Genomic DNA, 21,818 nt, shown 5'->3' with positions numbered 1-21,818 from the left:
GCATCATTCTCTAATGGGATAATTACATTTTAGTGCAGCAGATATAAGAGTTACAAGGCTAGGAGTTAAATTGCATTTGTTTCTTCTTCTAGGTTTGGCAGAATGCTGAATTAGAAATTATTGACAAGTATGGGCAGGTGTATCACATCCGTGCGGGACAGGCCGAGAACAAGTTCGTCCTGTACCACGACGGGACGGACAACATCAAGTTCACCTGCAGGGAGAAGGCAACGTGGAAGTGGCCATGGCAGTGGGGGAGTTCTCAAGAAAAACCCAAGGCATTGGAGGACAAATCTTCCCTGTAGCACGTTTCGTGATTACAAAAGAGACTAGAAAAGTAACATTTGCAAAGCAAATGCATAATGTTTACCTTCGCTGCGCATATGGTCTGCTCAGGCTGTTAATTCTTATTCAAACACATTCACATTTATGGCGACATGGGTCTAAATCCCTCCTACTATGAAATTGCAACATTATGTAACCCAACACCAGTTACCATGGTGACAGACGTCAACAAATCAGGTCATTGGCCAGGTCAAAGGTCAGTGTTTGGAGAAGAAGAGGAAGAAACTGAGCAAAAACAATATGTTTTCCTTCTGTAAACATGGAAAGTGTATAACCCAATATATAACTCATACAAATAATCAATGCAACGAGAAACATGTATATTTCTTCAGTCGTAAAGGTTTACATCATTTGGCGAAGGTATGAGGTCTCAGAACTTCAGTTACTACATGCAGAAATATATTTACACCAAACGGACATTTTTCTTCACAAGAAACGATATGCTTGAGTACAGAAAGATAAACATATTGAAATATTTGTCCACAAGAAAATCAATGCCACAATGGTTGTACACGTACATGGAGTTTTATCAAAGTTGTGCCTCGAGCAAAACAACGCCGTGATATCAGCCCAGTCCTGGTAGATAGCACACTGTTTCTAATCTCTTCCCCGCACAAAGGGCTTAGAGCGTATCTACAAAACATAAAACATTACAGTTAAGCTATCAGTGTCAGACTATCATCAGTCTCTGTTTAATGTAACATCTACCGCACTGGTACTTATGTACTACAAACAGAGCCTCACGGATATTTAAATTTACGCATTCAAGAGTAATGACTGACATTGTAAAGAAACAAATTACTTACACAATCTGTACAAGCAAAATTGAAAATTAAACAATCACAACACCACTTATGTTGAAGCTACTGATACTTTTTACTGAAATTCCAGCATCAACTGACGTAGATACGTACGACTGTACTACTGAATGATGTTATACATGGGTACCGGTCCTTGAAATATTTGATTTTACGCTACAAAATTTATATTTAGATAGATGTTATCCGCAAGATCAGAAAGTAAGCAAAGGGTGTTATTTCTTTCTTGAGGTATTTATCTAGCTCGATGCTGTTTGGTGATGGAATACAGTAATTACGTTTAGGGGGTGCAAATGGAAACTAAGGTAAATGCTATGTATATTGCTCCTCGCCATCCATAGACACATACCATTAGACACATAACATTACACGTGTCCTCAATTTTGGTAAGGGTATAATTTGGTCGAACTTTGTAGGCACTAGTACTGGGTACGCTTTACATCTCTACCACAGATAAAACCATCTTAGCACAGAGTCAGCGACGGAGACATTGATATCAATTTACATGTTTGTTCCTGATGTTCTTTCACATGTCTTACAGTAATGTCCTACTCTGTTTGATTAAGTTTTGGTATCAATTTTCTTTTTTTTTCTGTTGGTTGTATCCTATCATCTATTGGAAACAAAACGATGCCTACTGTGACACAAGAGTGATATGATTAGCATGGTCGCATATGGCGGCGCCCATCTCCGTTTCGTAGCCCATGGGCCACACAGTTGTGCAATCAGTAAAGCAAGGGCTAGTCCACTGGTAGTGGTGTGTGTTTAACTCCCATGCTCCTTCTCAAATGCTAAGTGCTTGGCAGAGAAATCTGAAGCAGTATGTACTTTTTAAGTCTTTGGCGGTATGACTTGGCCGGGGATCAAACTCACGACCTACCGAATGCAAGACGAACACTTTACCAACTTGGCCATTAGCCAGAGTGTCAGATAGAGCGGACGAAAGTTAAAAAGGCTGACACTCAGGCTACTTTGCCATTGCACCGGTGGGTAGAGTGATCTATGATGTGCGTCATGCTAATATAGACAGATAGTTTGATCTTCGTTGGACCATTATACATCATCTGTGAATAGCTTCATCAGGTTGGTAAGTCACAGAGTAAGGGGACTCTTTCTACACAACCAAGTCTTTTATTCAGCCGACGTTTCGATGACCGTCTGTCACCTTCTTCAGGGCAATTCTGACTGCTTCACATTGCACTACAGCACATGTACAGGTGTCACTGCTATAGATGCCCTGAGGAAGGTGACAGACGGTCACCGAAACGTCGACTGAATAAAAGACTTGGCTGTGGAGAAAGAGTCTCTTTACTCAGTGACTTACCAACCTGATGAAACTATTCACGGATGATGTGTAATGGACTTGGTTGTGTAAAAAGAGTCCCTTTACCCAATACACATCATCTTTCACACCGTAGTTGTCATCATGACCACTACAGTAGGTTTGTTATTACCCCCTGCAGTGACAACAGTAGGACTTTTACCCATTGTCCCACTTCTCAATGTCTCAGTGCGGCGGGAAGAGACACATGTACCATCCCGCTTGTTCTTCATGGGCAATTCGTTGGGAGTTTCGGTAGTCAGAAAATCATGCGCGAAGTTTCCCAAGAGGGCTTGGAACTCTTTTCTGAAGTTCCTGTTACAGTAGCCATACAGAATGGGGTTCATGGTGCTGTTGCAATACCCTAACCAGTGAACAACGGGATAGGCGTACAAATACATGCTCTGTATCTCTGCACTTGTGAAATGTTTGAAGTCAACCATGAGAATGACCACATGATACGGTAACCAGGACAGGGCGAACAGGACCACCACCAATATGAGCATACGGATCATCGTCACCTTTTTGTCGGAGTACCCGAGTTGTTTTTGTCTCTGTCTTTCTGTTCTGGGTTCCGTGCCGAAAGATTTCTGTCTGAGCCCGATGCGGATGATGATCCGTATGTACAGAATGGCAATGATCAGTAGCGGAACTAGGTAGCACGTTATAAAGACCGTGAGGGTGTTGGCCTGTCGGTGTCCGTCCGACTGCCACCACTCCTTACAGATGACCATGGTGTCGTTCTCCCTGCCGTGGTACCGTTCCGCGGTACCCAGGACCAAGGCGTGAGGCACCATCACGGCGAAGGACAACACCCAGATGAAACCTAGGATGGCCAGACTCTGCCGTCCGTTCAGCTTAGGCGCCATGGCGTCCATGACGGCACGGTATCTGATGGAGTGGGACAAACATTACATCTATACTGAGGAATTCTGTGTCGATAGGCTGCATAGCAAAGGCTGTTCTCTATATGTACGAAAATGCCTTACTAAAGGAAACAAAGCAGAGTAGATTGGAACACGTTGCCACCAATCACAGTTGGGGAATCATCACTAGAAAGCTTTAAATAACAAAGCCTGCAATTAAATGTGCAAAGGATGAGAGTAACAAGTCGTTCGGTGTGATATAGCCAGCTACCACCGCGCCGCATGCCTGCGAAGCTGGTGTGTTACGCCGAAGGGCGGTTATACCGGCTATACATATACAGATACAGAAAGTATTCACAATCACAGCGTACTGCTTCACCAGTTAAGATAACGTTAAATAACAACAAGATTTCTTCCCCGCATAAATTTGGTTCAAAATGATAGGCAGCCAATTGGGATTTGATCTAGAACTGCCGACGTCACGTTAACCTTTCAGATACACGTCCTTCCTCGGGGCCTGATGGCAGGGCTAATTTCATTGCGCTGAGAAGCCGCAGATCAGTTAATTATACGCCCGGAGGAAGGGTGCTAAAAGGTTCTGAACGTAGCTAGGCGCCTACGCACAAAACCCAATAGATTGTGTATCTAAGAATCCAATAGTCTATCAAATAGTCCATGGGCCAGAGGAGATATCGGTAACACCAGAGGTGGCAAATTCTCATTATGGTTTTTGAAAAGAAGTGTGTCTGTGGAATACATTTTCAAATTGATATTTTGATACAATCTGACGGTGCAGATTGGTAACTTTGACCTTACTATCTGACCTTGAACTTTGAACCCGTATGGATCAAGTCATTTTGCACTTATAAAGGAATGGGTAGTGGTGAATAATCAAATATGAATATTTTTGTGTAATTCGGCAATCATATCAAAATGAATTCCACAAAAATCATCATGAGAAATTGCCACGTCAGGTGGTATACGACATGTGAAATGTGGGGTTCTGGTCCATGGACATTTCTTTTAGATATTAACTTACCTGTCCACGGCAATGACCACAAGAGTAAAGGCCGAAGCGGCTACAGCCACACCTTGCAGACTGGTCAGTTTACAGATGAGCTCGCCCAAACGCCATCCTGCATACAAAACGAATTGTCAACAATTGACCAAACCCGTCCCTGACCCTATAACACATGTAGACAAGCCGTTTGGAGAGTGTTATAAAGCTTGACGATTCAGCAGAGATGCATTACTTTGACATGTTGGGAAGAATATTCATTTAGTGCATGAAGGAAATAAATCTGCTGAAGAATAGTATCTTGGGAGATGAGGTTTTAAGACTCCTATCGTGGGATCGGGAAGCTTATAAACTCCTTTCTTTACACAGTAAATTGGAATCTGCTAGCGTAAGTCACAGAATACAAATTAGATGTCGGTCTGCCGTGCTGGAAACATGGATTTACGCACTTTTCCCTCGGTGGTTTCATATGGCGAGATTTTCTGGGGTTTTAGATAACTGGCCAGGAGTAATATCACAGTAAAGACCGGAAAAAAACGGGCCATTATCGACGGTAGCCATTGATTATGGCTAAAGGTAACATTTGCAAAGCAAATGCATAATGTTAACCTTCGCATATGGTCTGCTTTGTTAACTCTGTCACTCAAATACATTCATATATATGGTAAAAGAAGTATAAATCCCTCCTACTATAAAATTGCAACATGATGTAACCCAACATCAGTTACCATGGTGAGAGACGTCAACAAATCAGGTCATTAGCCAGGTCAGAGGTCAGTGTTTGGAACGGAAGAAGAAGACGAAACTGAGCAAAAACAATATATGTTTTGAATTCGGTAAACATGAACAGGACCAGCTCTTATTTACAGTTTAGTTATTGAGGACAGAAATGTGTAAGTAACCTGTGAAGATGTGATTGACCAAAGTCACGGGCATGCAGAGCACGGTCACCATGAGGTCACTCAAGGCCAAGTTGACGATGAAGTAGCTGGTTGCACTGCGCAGGTTCTGGTTCCGGCACACCACGGCACACACCAGAGCGTTCCCCACCACGCTCAGGAGGATGATGGCGACGAAAAACGCCACGATGACCACGGTAACCGACGTGGAATGCTTCATGGCCGGTACCTCTAGCACTGGACCGTCTCCGACGTAGCTTGTTGTGTTGTTCATCATTCCTGACTTCGGTTCGCTGTGTTGTATCACTGGAAAACAGAATCGATCCCGACTCTAACTGCCGTGCTATGTTATCAGATAATTTGAAACGCTAGCATGAAAGTTAAGTGTAGTCAAAGAAAGGAAAGGAAAGGAAACGTTTGAATAGGATGAAAGCTAAAATGGTGGACATATATAAAAGCAGGTATAAAAGAAGATCTCATAACCATAAGAAGTTTGAATTTTGCAGACAAAATTTCCAGTATTTCACGAAGAAAAATGAAGCAACCTGCAATTTTGAAGTGTGTAAAAATCAGGCTACTGGGGTTCAATGGTGCCAACGTTGTTTAGGAGCTAAATTTGTGTTTACTGCTGATTCTATGTTATACTAGTACTATACTAAAAATTTATCATGTATTTTTCAAATTGCATATAAGATGTTTGACAAAATTCAATTTGTATATACCATGCCATTGGTTTAGGTCTGGATTTATAGTATTTCTGAATTGCAGAAAAAGTATTTCTACAACTGATAAGACTGATAGTCGGCTCAAGGAGAAGATAGAAGTAACGGTTATACGACTTTTGCTTCGGGAGATCTCAAACGACCATACTGGGTAGCCTATTAGTCATAGGATTGAGTCCAAGCCCCTATAACATACGCCCGGTATACACGTACACGTAATACATGCAACATCTGGTAAACCCATACCATTAATGAGAAACTTACGATTAGTACTAAAGGGTGGCAGCTGAACCATATGCATTTTCGAAAACAAATTTAATTTCTAAGAAATAGACCATTAAATACAGAGATTGAAATCTGTTTTTATCCGGCATGCTCTCCGATGTTGCCATTTTGAAAGAAAAATCCGAGGCAAACGTTACGTCGATTCCCAATGAACTAGAAATATAATCATTGCAAGCTAGCCGCACAGACGGCAATATATCTATTCTGTACGACCTAAGTTTCATGATCATTTTAACCGTTGACTCCTAAAATTGGTCGCCCATTAAAATGTAACATATAAACTGTTGCCATATTGCACGTCTGAACTGAACAAGGGTGAACGGTTAAAGGATTGCAGAATTCAGGTGATCACATCCACAGCTCTTTGAAATTAGTCGACACCATGATTATATTTCGATCAAAAAGAAAACTACTGTTACAGGAAAGCTGAAATAAAGCGGATAACAAGAAACTTGAAGCAAGAAGCTCATATTACCTGAAATGCCCCGGACAAGGATCTCTTCCTATTGCCTCCCTCCCATGTCCGTCTCTGATTCTTCTTTATCTGATTTGGAGGGAAATGACAGCGCATGACAGTACGTACTTTTACGACCAAAAATGGTGAAAACGTCTTCTTCTAAGGGACAAACCAAAATGAACCGTATGGGAGGATGAATAACAATTGCTGTGAATTATTACAATCAGAACGTAATATCCTTCACGAGTTATTTTAAGGAGAATGCGAGCTGAGATAGAATAAGAAATGAAAATTGTACAGATGTATGAAATGGTAAACTGGAAAAAAAATAACTGCACCGTCAAATACTCCACCCCAATCTTAAAACCCAAGTGGTTACGGCCGTGAGACGCAAGAAAAGCCATACGTCTCTCTTTCTAATGCCTGAGTGATTTGATGAGTTCTTAATGAGCAATTTTACACACCCCTCTAGGCGATGAGCGATACAAAGAAAAATCATCGCTGCAGGGACTTTATGTAAGACGCTAAAATTGGCCACGTCCGTCCATTTATCTCAGGCACCGTCCCACTCAGAGTGACCATAACCAAATTTAAATCAACCTATATTGCTAATAAATGCCTCGCTGTACATGTGTCTTAGCAACGGTTGCTACTGGTGGTTGAATACATGATAAAAAATCAAATTCGTACCACCTGATGAGACCTTGGAGATAGAAAGTCTCAAGTAATATATCACAATACATGGACCATATACTGACTGTAAATAATATTTACAAGAAAATGCAGACGTGTTTTCTCACACGTTTTCAGCAACGTGAAATTATTTATATAACACTCGGGGTTGTTTGTCACGAAGACCACATCACCACCCAAGCGCCACTAATTGTGCTTTTTATCTGCCTCTTACTAGCATATAATGATTTACCAAGGTTAGACAGATGATTAGACTCTGGTAAGCCAATTAGTTCATCGCCCATGCAAGACTAATCAAAATGTCATGGTTCAAATTGAGGAAGATGCAGATACTTTTAAAAGCTTAAGCCGTGGTTACAAGTTAAGCACTAAGCATTAGAAAGGGTTAAACTGAAGTAAGCTGTATTTTCTACCATTTCCTACTCCCAATTCCACAGTCACGTTAACGGAGAATGGGTGTGATTCAACATTACCTTTGAAAAAGGAAACTATGTTACATGATATCAACATCTAATCTGTACATTTCAGATTCCGTAAGCATCAGTCTGTAGTTGTTCACAGAGCGGTGTGTGACCTTATAATTACTGTGCGGGCAGAGTTAGGCCTGGGGAGATGCCCAACCTCCCTCCCCATTTAACTAAAGGTCTCCCTAAACACCACCAAGCATGTTATGCGAATTTGCTTCCAGACCGTGCCGGTTGATGGCCTTGGTCTTCAGCCAGACAGACTGTCTCTTCTTTTGTGTCTGTTGGTAGAACTACATGTAGAAGCATCAGGTTACGTGCTCAGTACTGTACAAGTATCAACAGTCATGGGGTCGTGTGGCGTAGCGGCAGAGTGCTCGACTCGGAACAAAGAGGTCCCGGGTTCGAGTCCTTACATGCAATCTATCTTGTGCCCCTGGGAAAGGCACTTTACACGACTTTCCTCACTTCGCTCGGGTGAAAATGAATATTGTATTGTCCCCTGTGTTGGTGGTGGCTTTGATATAAGTTGAAACAACTCGAGTGTACCGTCACAACGTCTTGTACTTACATGTTGGAATATACACAAAGACATTCATTCACTCATTCATTCAGTCACTCACTCATATGTCGTTCAATTATTCGGACTGTATGTGACAAATTTTCCGCTGAAGACAGTTGAAAGAGCATCCTTGTTTTTCCGACGTCCCTTGATTATTGGTGGACATATAATGTCGTCTGATTAGCTGTCAATTTCATTGCTTCATCCCACAGACAGCCTTCCTGCCGTGCCATTAAATCTCCCCCGGGGATTAGGCTATGGCTGGGCTAATTAGCCAATTATCTACGATATCGTCCGTCACGCAGCTGTGCTTTCTGCACAGAGAGACTGTCTCCTCTACTGGAGCATCGTTTCAAATATCACATCAAATACGCCAAAATCAGCTACTCAAGCAACTGGATGTGATTTTGGAAACGGCCAGTCGTTTTCAGGTAGCATGCACTACCTTTCGTCAGTGACTCTAAGAGTCCAGAGGAGAAATGCAGGTTTATATTATCGTGCTTATAAATAGTTCGTGCTTAAAAGCCTACATTTCTCCTCTGGTCTCCTAGTGTCACTGACGAAAGGTAGTGGATGCTACCTGAAACGTTTCCAAAATCATATCCAGTTGCTTCAGTAACTGATTTTTGGCGTATCTTATTACCTAGATGTCTAACCTTCATCGACGTATAACATCAAATGATTCAGGCAATCTAAGAATAAACGTTTGAACCGTTATCGCCGGAGGTTCAGTTCTTACGAAGATCTTGTTGGTTTCAAGAGCCTAAATAAAGAGCTATGAATTGAAACTTGGTGAATTTCTGTGTCATGGATTGTATAAAATAAAGAAATCAGAAAATCAGAAAAAGGCAAAATGTATTGCGTAAAATTAAAGGTGAAAATCAAGAGATAGAAAAATGTTGAAAGTTATCAAGTAATCAATATTCCTAGAATCTTGCTGCAGGTACGTGTTGTACTGTACTTTAAGGCGAAGGCATATAAAAGGAAGAAAAACAGAAAGAAATAACAAGAGTCGTCCTCAACTTATGGAAGTGTGCGCAAATAATTTCTGAAAAACAAAAAGATGGTTTTGGGTGTTGCACTTAATATCAAGAAAGCGCAATCATCGATACACGAAAGAACGTGTCCTGTTTTCCAAACGTGATCTGTTCTTGGTGAAACTAATATGTTGTGAAGTCTGCTATGACGACGGAACTAAGCGTAACTATAATTATAAGGATGGCCTTTAAAAGTCGACTCGAGTTTCCTGTTCATCTGCTGCACATGTAAGAGAGATGAGTACAGATAATGAGCCTAATCAGGATCCGGACGGAGCATCATTAGCAGCAGGCAGCCGTTCTCCGGAGTGTGCGGATGAATAGATTCGTTCACAGCAAATTTTAGTCTCAGCAACGACTCGGGAGGATTTTAGAGTGGATTTCATTAAGGAAGCGTCTATTTTCAAGCACATCCGCTGAGGGGGGGGGGGTTACACGTGATCTGATCTAGTTCATCTGATCAACTACACATTGTATCATCTGCTGATACAATGTGTTGCTCTCTCTCTCTCTCTCTCTCACACACACACACACACACATGTACACACACACACACACACACATACGCACACACACACACACACACGCACACACACGCACACACACACACACACACGCACACACACACACACACACATGCACACAAACTTGTCAGTTTATCTCACCTTGCGAGGTCATTAAAGCACGCTGAATATTATATTTGCACACAGAGCACGTTTTTGACATGGGAAGGACCAGCCTATAATCAACTCTACATGTGACCTTGTCCCTCCTATTAATCAATAGGGATTACGAAGTAAATTACAATGATTTCAACAAGTTCAAAGATCATGTTATGATTACAGGAACAAACTACAAATGTGTGCACTGTGTTCTACATCACCAAGCAACAGGACAACAGAAAAATCAGCATTTGGCATTGCGCGTCCTGAGCATCACCATATAAAGAAAGATACCGGGTATTTGAGACGCACCTTTCAGCAAACAGTCTGTCGTCATAAAGAAAATGACCTATCCGAATTCCTTTCTGTGTCGTGATGATATCACGTAAAATGGACAGCTTGCGTATGTTGGATCTCCATGAAGCAATATGGGCACTCAGGAGTCTTTTTGATGAAGGAAAGTAAATATAAACAGCTGCCGTCACTAGATGGTGATTTTCAATTTGATAGAAACATCTGTGAAAATCCTCAAACAAGACTAACGACTTTTCATGTATAAAGGCTGCCATGACACGATTGAATTTTTGGCAGGAGAAACAGACGGCACTTTATCCTAAAGGTTGATGAGGAGTCTGAAGCCTCAGGGTGGAAACGTCACAGTGTCGTAAGTACAGAAGCGGTGTACCAAAATGATTCAAATAAATCCCCATACTTTCAACGGTGCCAATTTCTGATGTCAACTAATAATGAATAATATAACGAAAAATTAAAATCAACTTTAAGGTATACGAAAAAGGTAACATTTGCAAAGCAAATGCATAATGTTTACCATCGCATTTGGTCTGCTCTGTTAATTCTTACTCAAACACATTCATATATATGGAGACAGGAGTCTAAATCCCTCCTGCTATAAAATTGCAACATGATGTAATCCAACACCAGTTATAATTACTATGGCGACAGACGTCTGGTTCAGGTCATTGACCTTATTTGTTTGGAGAACAAAACAATGTTTTCGTTCGGTAAACATAAATATAATGTTTATATCGTTCGAGTACCATTGGATCTTTGCACGTAAGAGCTCCAAACCTAGTTGAGGAATCCAAATATTTCTGAGATACCAGGTGATGCTGTGCCAACATATGAGTTTGGTACCATAGATATATCTCCTACATAATTCCTCGGATTTCACGGTAGACGTGTGGCCAATCCTAGATATATGCAGATAATTCTACAGCATGCAGCATACTATAGCTAGCTCTTAAATTCCAGTCGAAGTGAAGGTATAGAGTGTAGTTACTTACCCGCTAATTCCCCAACCAGGACAACCATTTACTGCAGAACTCCCACGCCGGTCGGCTCTGAGATCTAGTCAATCAGAGGCAGGGATACAAGTGTTGATTTTCGAGTCAGAAAGCAATCACACTTAACGTGTGCTGCTGGGATGTCTGCGTTACTTCTAGTAAAAGCACGATGCTTACGCCCACTATATTTGGCAGCATCCCACGAATGCATTGCATGAAACGCAGGGTCTACGAAGATCCTTTTTGCACAACATCGTATGTGACGTTCGTAGTTTACGTCTCTTCTGATGCCCTACCCCGTGATATGAAAGCATCAAACAGCTCAGATAATAAGACGTGTTAACCCGTAGTGATTTACGTACTGTAATATATCCTCAGGTGCCCCTACTAGACGACATAACCTTATTATACATTAGATATGATAAAGAACTGTCCGATGGTATAATGCTTCAGCTAAGCCTCGGATAAGACAGTCTGCACGCCGCATGCCCCTGTCAGTAAAATTTATATGTTCTTTCAGCTAACACAAAGAACACATAACAGTAGATACTTTAGATATGTTAGGATGATAGTTTTAGCTGTAGTGACTGTCATGGGACTGGATGAGATAGGGTCTTTGAAGTAATTGTTAAAATTAACACCCATTTGCACTAATGATGCCCTAATGTGTAATTACGCAAAAAACAGTTACTCAAGCAGTTGCATAAGCAGTTGGATATGATTTTGGAAACGATGAGACGTTTCAGGTAGCATCCACTACCTTTCTTCAGTGACGCTAAGAGACCAGAGTAGAAATGCAAGTTTATAAGGACCTGTTAGTGTCACTGACGAAAGGTAGTGGATGCTACCTGAAACATCAGTCGACCGTTTCCAAAATCATATCCAACTGCTTGAGTAACTGTTTTTTTTGGGGGGGGGGCGTATCTTATTATCTGGATGTCTAACCTTCACCGACGTAATGTGTAATTAGCACAAGATTTTGTCACGTGTATGATAACAACTATTTAAGGAACATTATACTGAAGCGTCTGGTCTCGTCCCTACGCAATTACTGGCTGTGCCGTCCGTTTAAAAAGCTGATTATAAGATTTCATAATATCGAATATCCTGGAGACTTTCTGTTGGAGGACAATCACATGATAAAGAGTTATTCTTTTGATAAAAAAATGGATATATGATGAATACATTCATAGAAAAATGTTGTTCACTTACCGGTCAATTCCCGAGCCGCGGGCAATGTCTCACCACCACCACCACTACTGCAGAACACCCACGCCGGTCGGCTCTGAGATCTAGTCAATCAAAAGCTGATACAAGTGTTGTTTTTCGACTCAGAAAGCAATCACACTTAACGTGTGTTGCTAGGATGTCTGCGTTACTCCTAAAAGCACGATGCTTACGCCCACTATATTTGGCAGCAGCCCTTTTGCACTAATGCATTACATGAAAGCAAGGTCTACGAAAATCCTTTTCACATACAATTAACATCGCCTGTGAAGTTCTTAGCTTATATCTCTTATATAAAGACCATATCAACCTATCCTAGGATACAAAAAGATCCAAGATAGCGCAGATAGTTAGACATGTTCACTCCAAATAAAACGGATTTTAGTTTGTCATAAGGCGTGATCTACTAGACGACATAAACGTATTATGCAGTAGATATGATAAAGAGCTGCCCAATAGTATAATGGCCCTCGGTCTGCACACTAATGGCCTAGTAAAGATTACGTGTTTTTTAAGCTAAAAGGATAACACGTAACATTAAAGATACTTCAGCTATTTTAGTACGATAGCTTTAGCTGCAGTGATAATAGGGATAGGATAGGATTACTGGACGTGAAAGTAACTGTTGAATTCAACAGTCATTTGCTACAAATGATGAGTAAATAGAACAAGATTTCTTAATATGCGTATGATAACTGTTAGTTGTGTACAAGCTGACGAACATTATACTGCATATAATCTGGTCTGTATAACGCAATTACTGTGAAACCCATTCTGAAAGACGATAGAATTCAGAATATATAATCTCCTGGAGAATTGATTCTGTTGTTGGAGGACAGCCACATGGTACGGAGTCAGTCTTTTGCTCAGGTACGCCGCCTACCGACGACTGTTGGCACGGCAGTTTAAGTTGAATAATACATTCAGCACTCATTAAACCATTTGCTGCATATTTGGTTCCTTAATTCCTATGTCTCATGAGAAGGATTTGCACATTGCAATAATTCTCTCTCCTGAATTTAACCTGGCCTGCTTTTCAAATATGTTGAGTCTCGTCAAACGTAACTAATTCATTTACTTACTTGGCATGTTATAGTAGCTGTAGATTCATGATTCTCACTGGTACCAAACACTGCGCCATTTTTACCAGCTTTTTACACTTGACACCTGGTGATTTTTATCAGGGAGGTTGTTAAAAGGACAGCGTACAGTTATGGGTATCAGTGGAATCTGTCTTTGTCATCATAATTACACTTTTCTATTTTACGTCGTAGTAGGACGTCAGTATATTTGGCACGCTTCCTAGGATTATCAGGTTCCTTGATTAATAAAGTAGTGTTCCTGACAGCTAGGAAAAGTCAGTTCTGGTCGTATGCCAATAATTCTTAGATAATGATACTATAGTTTATTATGAGAACTGAACGTTTGTTGAGCTGTTTTGTCTCCTTGCCAAAATTACGAATGGATGGATTGCGTCCAAGGTAATTACAAATAATCTTAAATCACTTTGCTGGGATGTTAATTATACAATTGCCTAATTAACTGATGTCATAATACCTTTTAGACAGGCATGCCCTTTAGTTTAATGAAATGGAGCTAATTAATTTTCCTCTGTACATTATAATTAGAATATGAGGTAAGCTCATATGTCCTTATGATAACCTTAATCTCGTACCAGCATAAATTAATGGTAGCGTTTGGCAGTAAATTGTATGGTTGGTTATACATGGTCCTGAAGATAAAGTCATAACGTTGCAGCAAAGCAAGCTGTAAGTCATCTACATTTTCGTGAAGCCATAAAAAATACTAGTAGATATCCCCAATCTAGAAAGTTCGTACATGTAGATTTAATAGTGCAGTATCGGGTACTTTGTTGAAGCCCTCTGGCTTGGCTTATATGTAATACAAAAAGGCAATTACGTTCTTTGACACTACGTGACAATCACATACTATTAGGAAATATTGAGTATTGCGTCCAATTCCGTAAGGATAGAAGAAGGCGGAGGAAACTCTACACTTCGTTATCTGATTATTATCATTTTTTTAAATTCAGAAACACAGTGATAAGTACAAATGAAAGGACACGGACCAAGTGGCTGCGAACTCAAGTTAGGTACAACTTATATTCTCGCAGCCACTTTTACAATGAAAAAAGTATTTTACAATACGTTTGAAAAAGTGTCGATACTCGATACATATAAGAGACCACGCATGAGTCAAACCTCCCATCCCAGAAGGGATGGAGAGAAATCAAAGCAGGACACATACAGCTAAAAGCGTTTTGTTTCTGTTATGTAGTTCTGATTATTTTGGCTGCTATGCTTTCATGCAAACATTCCATCAAGCATTCTCGCATCATTCAAGCATTCTGTCCGTCCACCCTACTGAGGTTGTTTGTAACACGACCTTACGTGTAGGCATGACGCGGGCTGTCGTTACCTCCCGTGAACAGTTAGACACATGTCATCGCACGAGTCGTTGATGAATCGCCCTTTCCTGCCTCCGCACGTACTCAGGTTTCCAGGGACTAAAAACCTCATTTGCTCCTGACAGTTTACAGCCTCATGATGGATGGACGGTCACGTTCGTCCTTAATTGCCAGACAAAGGAGAAGACCTGATGCCTACCGCCAAAGGAATTGCATTTAGTATCATGACCACTTTCTATAGATGTCCACTCATTTGTTTTCCTTAAAAAGTCTCCGAAACAAAAGCATCAAAACACATCACATAAAGATAGTTGGTCTTTGCTGATGTCAGTCGCTTATGTAAAATTGGCAGCATGGTAGAGTCCTTTGCCTACAGCCAAAGTATGCTTTAGTGAAATGATCTTTGAAATGAAATGATCTTTATTGCATATCCTTGCCCAGACGGGCTAAATGCATACATGCTTTGTCACAGTATAAAATACATGTGGTGCATACATACATAATGTATGTTTGAGTTCTATACTAGGATTCTAAGTACTACATAATTCTTAAAGTTACTGTTTGTCTATTTTTTGGTTCTGGTTTCTTCTCTCTTCTTGAAACACTTATTGATATAATCACACACTTTTTCTACAATGTGTTCATTTCTGCTTGACATAAGATGTATAAATCTATTTTGCTTGGACAGTTTCTTATATTTCTTGTCTAAATCTAGTACATTAAATAACACCTTACGTTCATTTTCATATAAACTACAATCAAGTAAAAAGTGCGACTCGTTTTCTACATATCGATGATCACAGAATTCGCACGTCCTATCGTTCAGAGGGGTACGGTTGTGCCTACCGGATTCTATATGTAAGGGATGGTCACTTATACGAAGTTTGCACATGGTTTTTCGATGTTCGAAGTTTGTAATGTTTAAATATGTTTCTCTTTCATAGTTCAGTTTAAATGTTTTGTATGTTCTTAATTTGTTGCCTTGGTTTTCTCTTCGTCCTTCTGCTTGTAGTTCTGAGTAGAACTTTTGGATGTGGATATCTTTCAATCTCTGTTTTAGTTCTTTTAGATGGGAGGGTGTGTTTAAGTGACCGTTTAAATACAGGTAGGCAAAACCGGACTCCTCTAACAGTTTCTTTACATCAGATAACCAGCAGGGTATATTTCGGCGAACTAGCTCTTGTTGTACTGTATAGGCTTCATATTGTAAACTACTTGGGAGCACTTCGTTAACTAGTCTAAAATAGTAATTGTACATTCGGCAATGGGCCTCTATCTGTAAGGGGAAACGTCCTAGTTCCGCTCTACATGCGAAGTTACTGGCGTTCCTACGGACACCAAGAATGTATTTACAAAATCATGACCACATTCTATGTCCGCTTTTTTTTCTTAAAAAGGTCTCCGAAACAATAGCATCAAAACATATCAAATTAAGATTTCTGCAAAGTGAGTTGGTCTTTGCTGATGTCAGTATGTAAACCCAGCGCTCTGGTAGATTATGGAAAGCCTCCAAGAAGCTTCGACAGATCTCGTTAACCTAGCTCAACATAATCCACTAGAGTGCTAAGAGGATTACGCTAAGAGACAGTGACAAAAAAACTCGTTGAGACTTAATCCTACAAGACAACCTATGAAGCGGTGACAGACGTAAAGCTGGTGGAAATTAATTGGGTTCTCAACGGCAGACACTCACAGAGTAATCTGTTGGAGTTGATTGCAATCATGGTCATGAAACACTCGGCTGTTTATGTCCGATGGGTTAGTAGTTTTCATTTATTTGCTTTTTATTGCCCCGTTATCATGAGGTCTAATTCCTAAAGGTTGCCAGTCGTGTTGAATCCCTGACACGATGTCTGTCACTTGCCTCATTATCTCTCTAGTGTAAGTTAGTGTAAGCCTTCTTTCTACGTGTGTTGACATAGATAGCACCCCTTGCCACCAAGGATCAAATTATGCAAATCTCGGGACAACACAGGTGATACAAGCTTAAGTGTGCTTAGCAGAAAGAATTGGCTGTCTTAGGAGGGTTATTAACAGGTACAGGTAATGGATATGTTGACGCTAAAAGATAAAAATGACGTCTCTGACAAGTATGACCCTGGATTACAAATGTCCAGTTGGTATGGTTTGGTGTATCACGACACATGGAAATTACACTACCGTAATGTGTGTTGTGAAACATTTGACGAAAATCCACTGAAGTTATTATGTTTTCAAGGCACACCGTAGATGTTTGCCTACCGGAGGAAAACATGTTATTTTTGCTATGTTTCCTCTTCTTCTTCCGTTCCAAACACTGACCTTTGACCTGGCCAATCACCTGATTTGTTGACGTCTCTCACCATGGTAACTGGTTTTTATGCATTTGCTTCGCAAATGTTACCTTTCTAGTTACTATGTGAAACAAAAGTTCGTGAGATGATATGTATAGCTAGCAGCTGTATTGAAGCTGTAAACCTGATTTAGACGTGGGTGCTTATCTGTTCTATGACATACGAGGCAGACAAATGACATATATATTCAATAAACGGTGCGGTTAGCACGTTACATGAAATTGATATGGGTGAAAAATGAAGCTGTATGCGAAAATTGGAAGTATGTCAAAATGTGAATAAGACTCGCTTCGTCATAAAGCAGAAACGTGATGAAGCTGTTTGTTGATATCTACATGTCATGTAACCATAAGTTCTCAGGTTTAGGCTTTTCGTTACGTTAGAAAGAGAGGGGGGAGATAGGGAGAGAGAGAAAGAGAGGGAGAATGAGCGAGAGAGGGAGCGAGCAAGAGAGCTAGAGAGAGAGGGAGAGAGAGAGAGAGAGAGAGCCAGCAGGAGAGCTAGAGAGCTAGAGAGAGAGAGAGCTAGAGAGAGAGTGAGAGAGTGAGAAAGAGAGTGATTTATTCAATATATAAAAACCCTCGCGGTACCAGTGCTGTATTGCGTACTGCACACAACACGACCTTCAAATATTATCAGGACTTATATTAAACATTAGACATTATAAAAATGTGAATTAAGAACAAGTCTAATTCCTGGAAAATAAGATATCACTAATATACTAGTACGAATCTTATCTCATCTAAAAGCATGTTTATTCCGCTTACATGGTAATCTTTATGAAAACCCAGGCACGAAGGTTAATCACAAGTGCCAAATGCTAACGTACATCACCAGACAGTGTGTCTGTCTACTGTATTCGTTACTGTTCGGTGTAATGTTTCTCTGTGGGTGTTAAAAAATTAAAGTGCCACTTTACAAGAAATTTCGAGTTTACAAAGTTTTCTGAAAGAGTCAAATTGACTCAAATTAAAGCTGCCACGTGAATTTTTCCTATGTGCCACGTGTATTCATACAACCATGGCACGCACCCGGGGTAACCATGTTATACGCTGATCATTCAAATTAATGGGGTGGTCTTAACCATTAGTTCCCAAACCCATTAAGAGAGAGCGATATAGCCTTAACATTACTCTAACACGGACCCTGCGAAACCTATCTCCTTACTCAATCTCCCTTTGAATTGTGTTTTGCAGGAATATGATTTCTTTGAAATGAATTGTCAAGCAAATGCACTGTAGTAATTTTTCAACCGTGAAATTTTGTCAAAAGATGTGTAACCTTTCTACGTTTATGCATGAGTTGCGTCTCTAATGATACATGCATAGAGTCGTCTAATAACAGATGGATTGGTGCACCGCCCTGTAATGTGCGTTATTTGTATGTACAAGTGACTGAATAATTAGAAGATTAAGAATATGCATGTTAGGTTACTGGGCAAAATGATACCTCTTATAAGCATAAAGACTGCACAAAACCCGATCTTTACGCACAAAAGAAACGCGTAAAGATACCATTTTGGCTCTCTTTCAGTTTCTTTATGTCATATTTACGGACACTTCAATGTTGCATTTACGCCAGCAAACCCGGCAAAATTGCTACGAGGTCAACCATGCCTTGAAACTATATTAACTGTGGATTCGTATTTTCCAGACCTTGATAAGCTAGAATTCCAGATCATGAACGGTTAGTGCCCTTTTCTTTTACACCCCTACAGCTCTACCGGGCAATTGGTGAAGCGATACCTTTTTCATTACGTACGAATCTGTCCATGTCATTCCTGTAAAGTGCATGGCCTACCGAGATATAAAGGGATTCAATAACGCAATTTTATCAGCAATAGGACGTCACCACGTTGGCACAATATCATGGAAGTTTACGACGCCATCCCTTCCCTCATAACCTGAGGGTACGAAGACGGCGTGAAATAAACTTATTAAATGTACAGGCACCCGGAATAGCTGTTTATCTGCGTAGTACATGTAGCTGGAATAAGGAATCCATCACCTGGATAGCATACAACGCAATATTGTACGACATTCAACATTACTTTTAGTATTTTACTGTGTGAAAGATACAAGTCATAACATGGACAACTTCCAACTTTCTAAACATTTAATGAAATGTCACAAAAAACGTTTTGAGTTCCGTGACCGTTACATTGGGAGAATTACTATGTTAATTGCATTGTGGAAATATGGTTTAATATGATTGGCATGTGAGTGACATTTTCAAGTGTATTCGATTTTACGCCAGCGTCACGAAAACGTACGTAGGTGTTCAAAGAACATCCACAAGGACGAATGAAGATGAATAGGAAAACATCAAAACCTTGTATGCATTTCAAAGGCAGCTTGATCTAGATCTATGAGCAAATATATGTACGATATCAAATTAACAACAAGGAATATCCTTCATTAGGACTTAATGAGATCTTACAAGGTAAAAAAAGAAACAATTAAGACATGGGTCTGTACATTGAGACTTCTATGCCTGGTTTTATTACATCAATGCTCTAGACAACGGAGCTATGTCAGAAGAAGAATTTGAAGCGATTAAATTTCTGTTATAGGTTGTCTGGCTATGATATACATCAAAAGATAGATGCTCGGAACATGAGACGTCAGAACCTCCTGTACCCTTGTGAGGACAGAAATGGAAATCGTACTTTTATGATTAATAGCTTTTCTCGAAAGGGGACGTCTCTTCTCAGCGGCTGTGATGGGCTGAGTGCTCCGTGGGCATTAGCCCAGCCTGCCCGTTAGAGAACACAATTACGTACACGGTGATAGCATAGGAAAGTACGCAGTCGACATCGGAGGGAGGAATGTCCACGGGAAACCAATGGGAAGTGGTTAATCTCATCATGGTTATGTTATGGGGCTTTCGAGACAACAAGGCTAGGTACAGACAGACAAAATGGCAATCACTGTCTTTAAGGTCCGTACCAACTTATGGCAATCACTCTAGATCTTTATTTGTAATCAGGTACAGATTCATGTACAGACATATTCATCTACAGATACAGATTTATGTACGGATATACAGATACAGATTTTCCGAGTATGATGACCGTGTCGGTACCTATACCTGAGTGAGGAGGGTTGACACGGTGGCCTTCGCGTGGGTTTGTTTAAGGTGGATAACAGGTTGCGAATGTGAGACCCACACACTTCCGTACCAACCAACACTGCACAAAAACCTGCGTAAAGGCTCCGTATCTTCACTCATGTGTACTTTCCGCATGCTTTAAGGCATGTTTGAAGATACCAGTTCGCGCAACGCAATATTGCCCACGCCTTTTGTATGTCTGGCATGGGTTTGAAAGGTCATGAGTCCGATTTCAAGCATTTCCGGCCAGATTGGGGAAGGCATTTACTCGACTTTCATCACTCCTCCTGGTGCAGATGTGTACGAACTTCGGTACACTTGGGAGAAGAGACTGAGGTATGGATCCCATTCCATGGCACCGTGTTGACGATGCAAGGGATTAAAAACCCACTGTCCCTACATTGCCCCTAGGCCATGGGACCTTTACTTTTAGCAATAGTGCTGAGACTGTCATAAAACTAGCCTGAAGGCATGCGTTGTATGCAAGAAGGATACTGTCAGAGGACTGCACACTGATTCGGAATATACATTCAATCATGCGGTAGTTCTGCCTTCAGGATATTACCGAGAATTTGCTTGATAGAACAGCCCGTTATTACGACTTTTGTGCAATATAGTGCCGAGAATGTCATCAGTCTAGATCAGGGTCACAATGCAGTGGATGGTATGAAACTACTGTCAGAGGACATACACCACCAAATGCACCAAATGTAGTTCTGCCTTCGGGACTAGTTGCTTCCAATAACAGTGTATTATTCGGACTTCCTTGCAGCAGTGCCGGCAATGTCATCAAACTAGCCCGGGGTCACACGACATTGGGTTCATTGTGAACGGTAAGACTGGTGTCAGAGGACAGAGCGCTGATTTGAACTGCCAATGTACTTCTTCTGCCTTCGGGAAATTACTGAGTCAGACGATTTCCTTTCAAGAACAGTCTATTGTTAAGAGTACTGTGGAATCTTGCTGAATGGCATCAAACTAGCTTGAGGTCGCCAAACATTAGGTTCAAGGTGTGGCGAGACGACTTGTTGAGGGGAAATGAATACGTTACGCAGTGACTCTAACAGCCGTGTGAATGATTCCATCCAACCTCATACATATAAATGAGTAATAGATACCCTGGTTACCACCGTGAGACATTAGTAGTTGACCATGCGAGCAAAAAGGGCGGTCCTCGACACTGACTGTAACCAGGCCTGTCAATGAAAAGGCAGTTTATGAATCTGGCAAAAGGAAGGGCTCTAGGAACTTACAACGGAACGGATA

The 21,818-nt window shown here is 40.8% G+C and overlaps 2 protein-coding genes across 2 annotated transcripts in view; one reads left to right on the top strand and one right to left on the bottom strand.

The window, feature by feature from the left end:
• Positions 1-417, top strand: part of LOC109465672 — a 5,726-nt gene extending 5,309 nt beyond the window's left edge. Inside the window, exon 4 of the mRNA XM_019763065.1 lies at positions 93-417. Within this exon, the coding sequence (XP_019618624.1) occupies positions 93-305 (213 nt within the window). The 3' untranslated portion in view covers positions 306-417. The remainder of the gene's footprint in view (positions 1-92) is intronic.
• A 2,153-nt stretch (positions 418-2,570) lies between these two features.
• LOC109463412 (neuropeptide FF receptor 2-like) lies at positions 2,571-5,487 on the bottom strand. Its single transcript, XM_019760263.1, has 3 exons — positions 5,271-5,487; positions 4,390-4,486; positions 2,571-3,375 (listed from the first exon to the last, which is right to left on the bottom strand). The coding sequence occupies exons 1-3, from the start codon at positions 5,485-5,487 to the stop codon at positions 2,571-2,573; spliced, it is 1,119 nt and encodes a 372-aa protein (XP_019615822.1).
• Positions 5,488-21,818: the final 16,331 nt, after the last annotated feature.

Source organism: Branchiostoma belcheri, unplaced genomic scaffold (assembly GCF_001625305.1).
Source record: "Branchiostoma belcheri isolate BF01 breed outbred unplaced genomic scaffold, Haploidv18h27 scaffold1, whole genome shotgun sequence".
In the NCBI taxonomy this organism is placed as follows: Eukaryota; Metazoa; Chordata; class Leptocardii; order Amphioxiformes; family Branchiostomatidae; genus Branchiostoma; species Branchiostoma belcheri.
The sequence above is the reverse complement of the archived record's forward strand: the minus strand, read 5'-3'. Positions and strand labels throughout refer to the sequence as shown.

What these genes read in the sequence shown, in the direction of transcription:
- LOC109463412 (XM_019760263.1), bottom strand. Translation starts at nt 5,487, where the DNA reads ATGAAGCATTCCACGTCGGTTACCGTGGTCATCGTGGCGTTTTTCGTC. An exon ending in GGTCAATCACATCTTCACAG is followed by an intron (nt 4,487 to 5,270) that starts GTTACTTACACA and finishes TTTTGTATGCAG; the next exon opens with GATGGCGTTTGGGCGAGCTC. An exon ending in GTGGTCATTGCCGTGGACAG is followed by an intron (nt 3,376 to 4,389) that starts GTAAGTTAATAT and finishes CCACTCCATCAG; the next exon opens with ATACCGTGCCGTCATGGACG.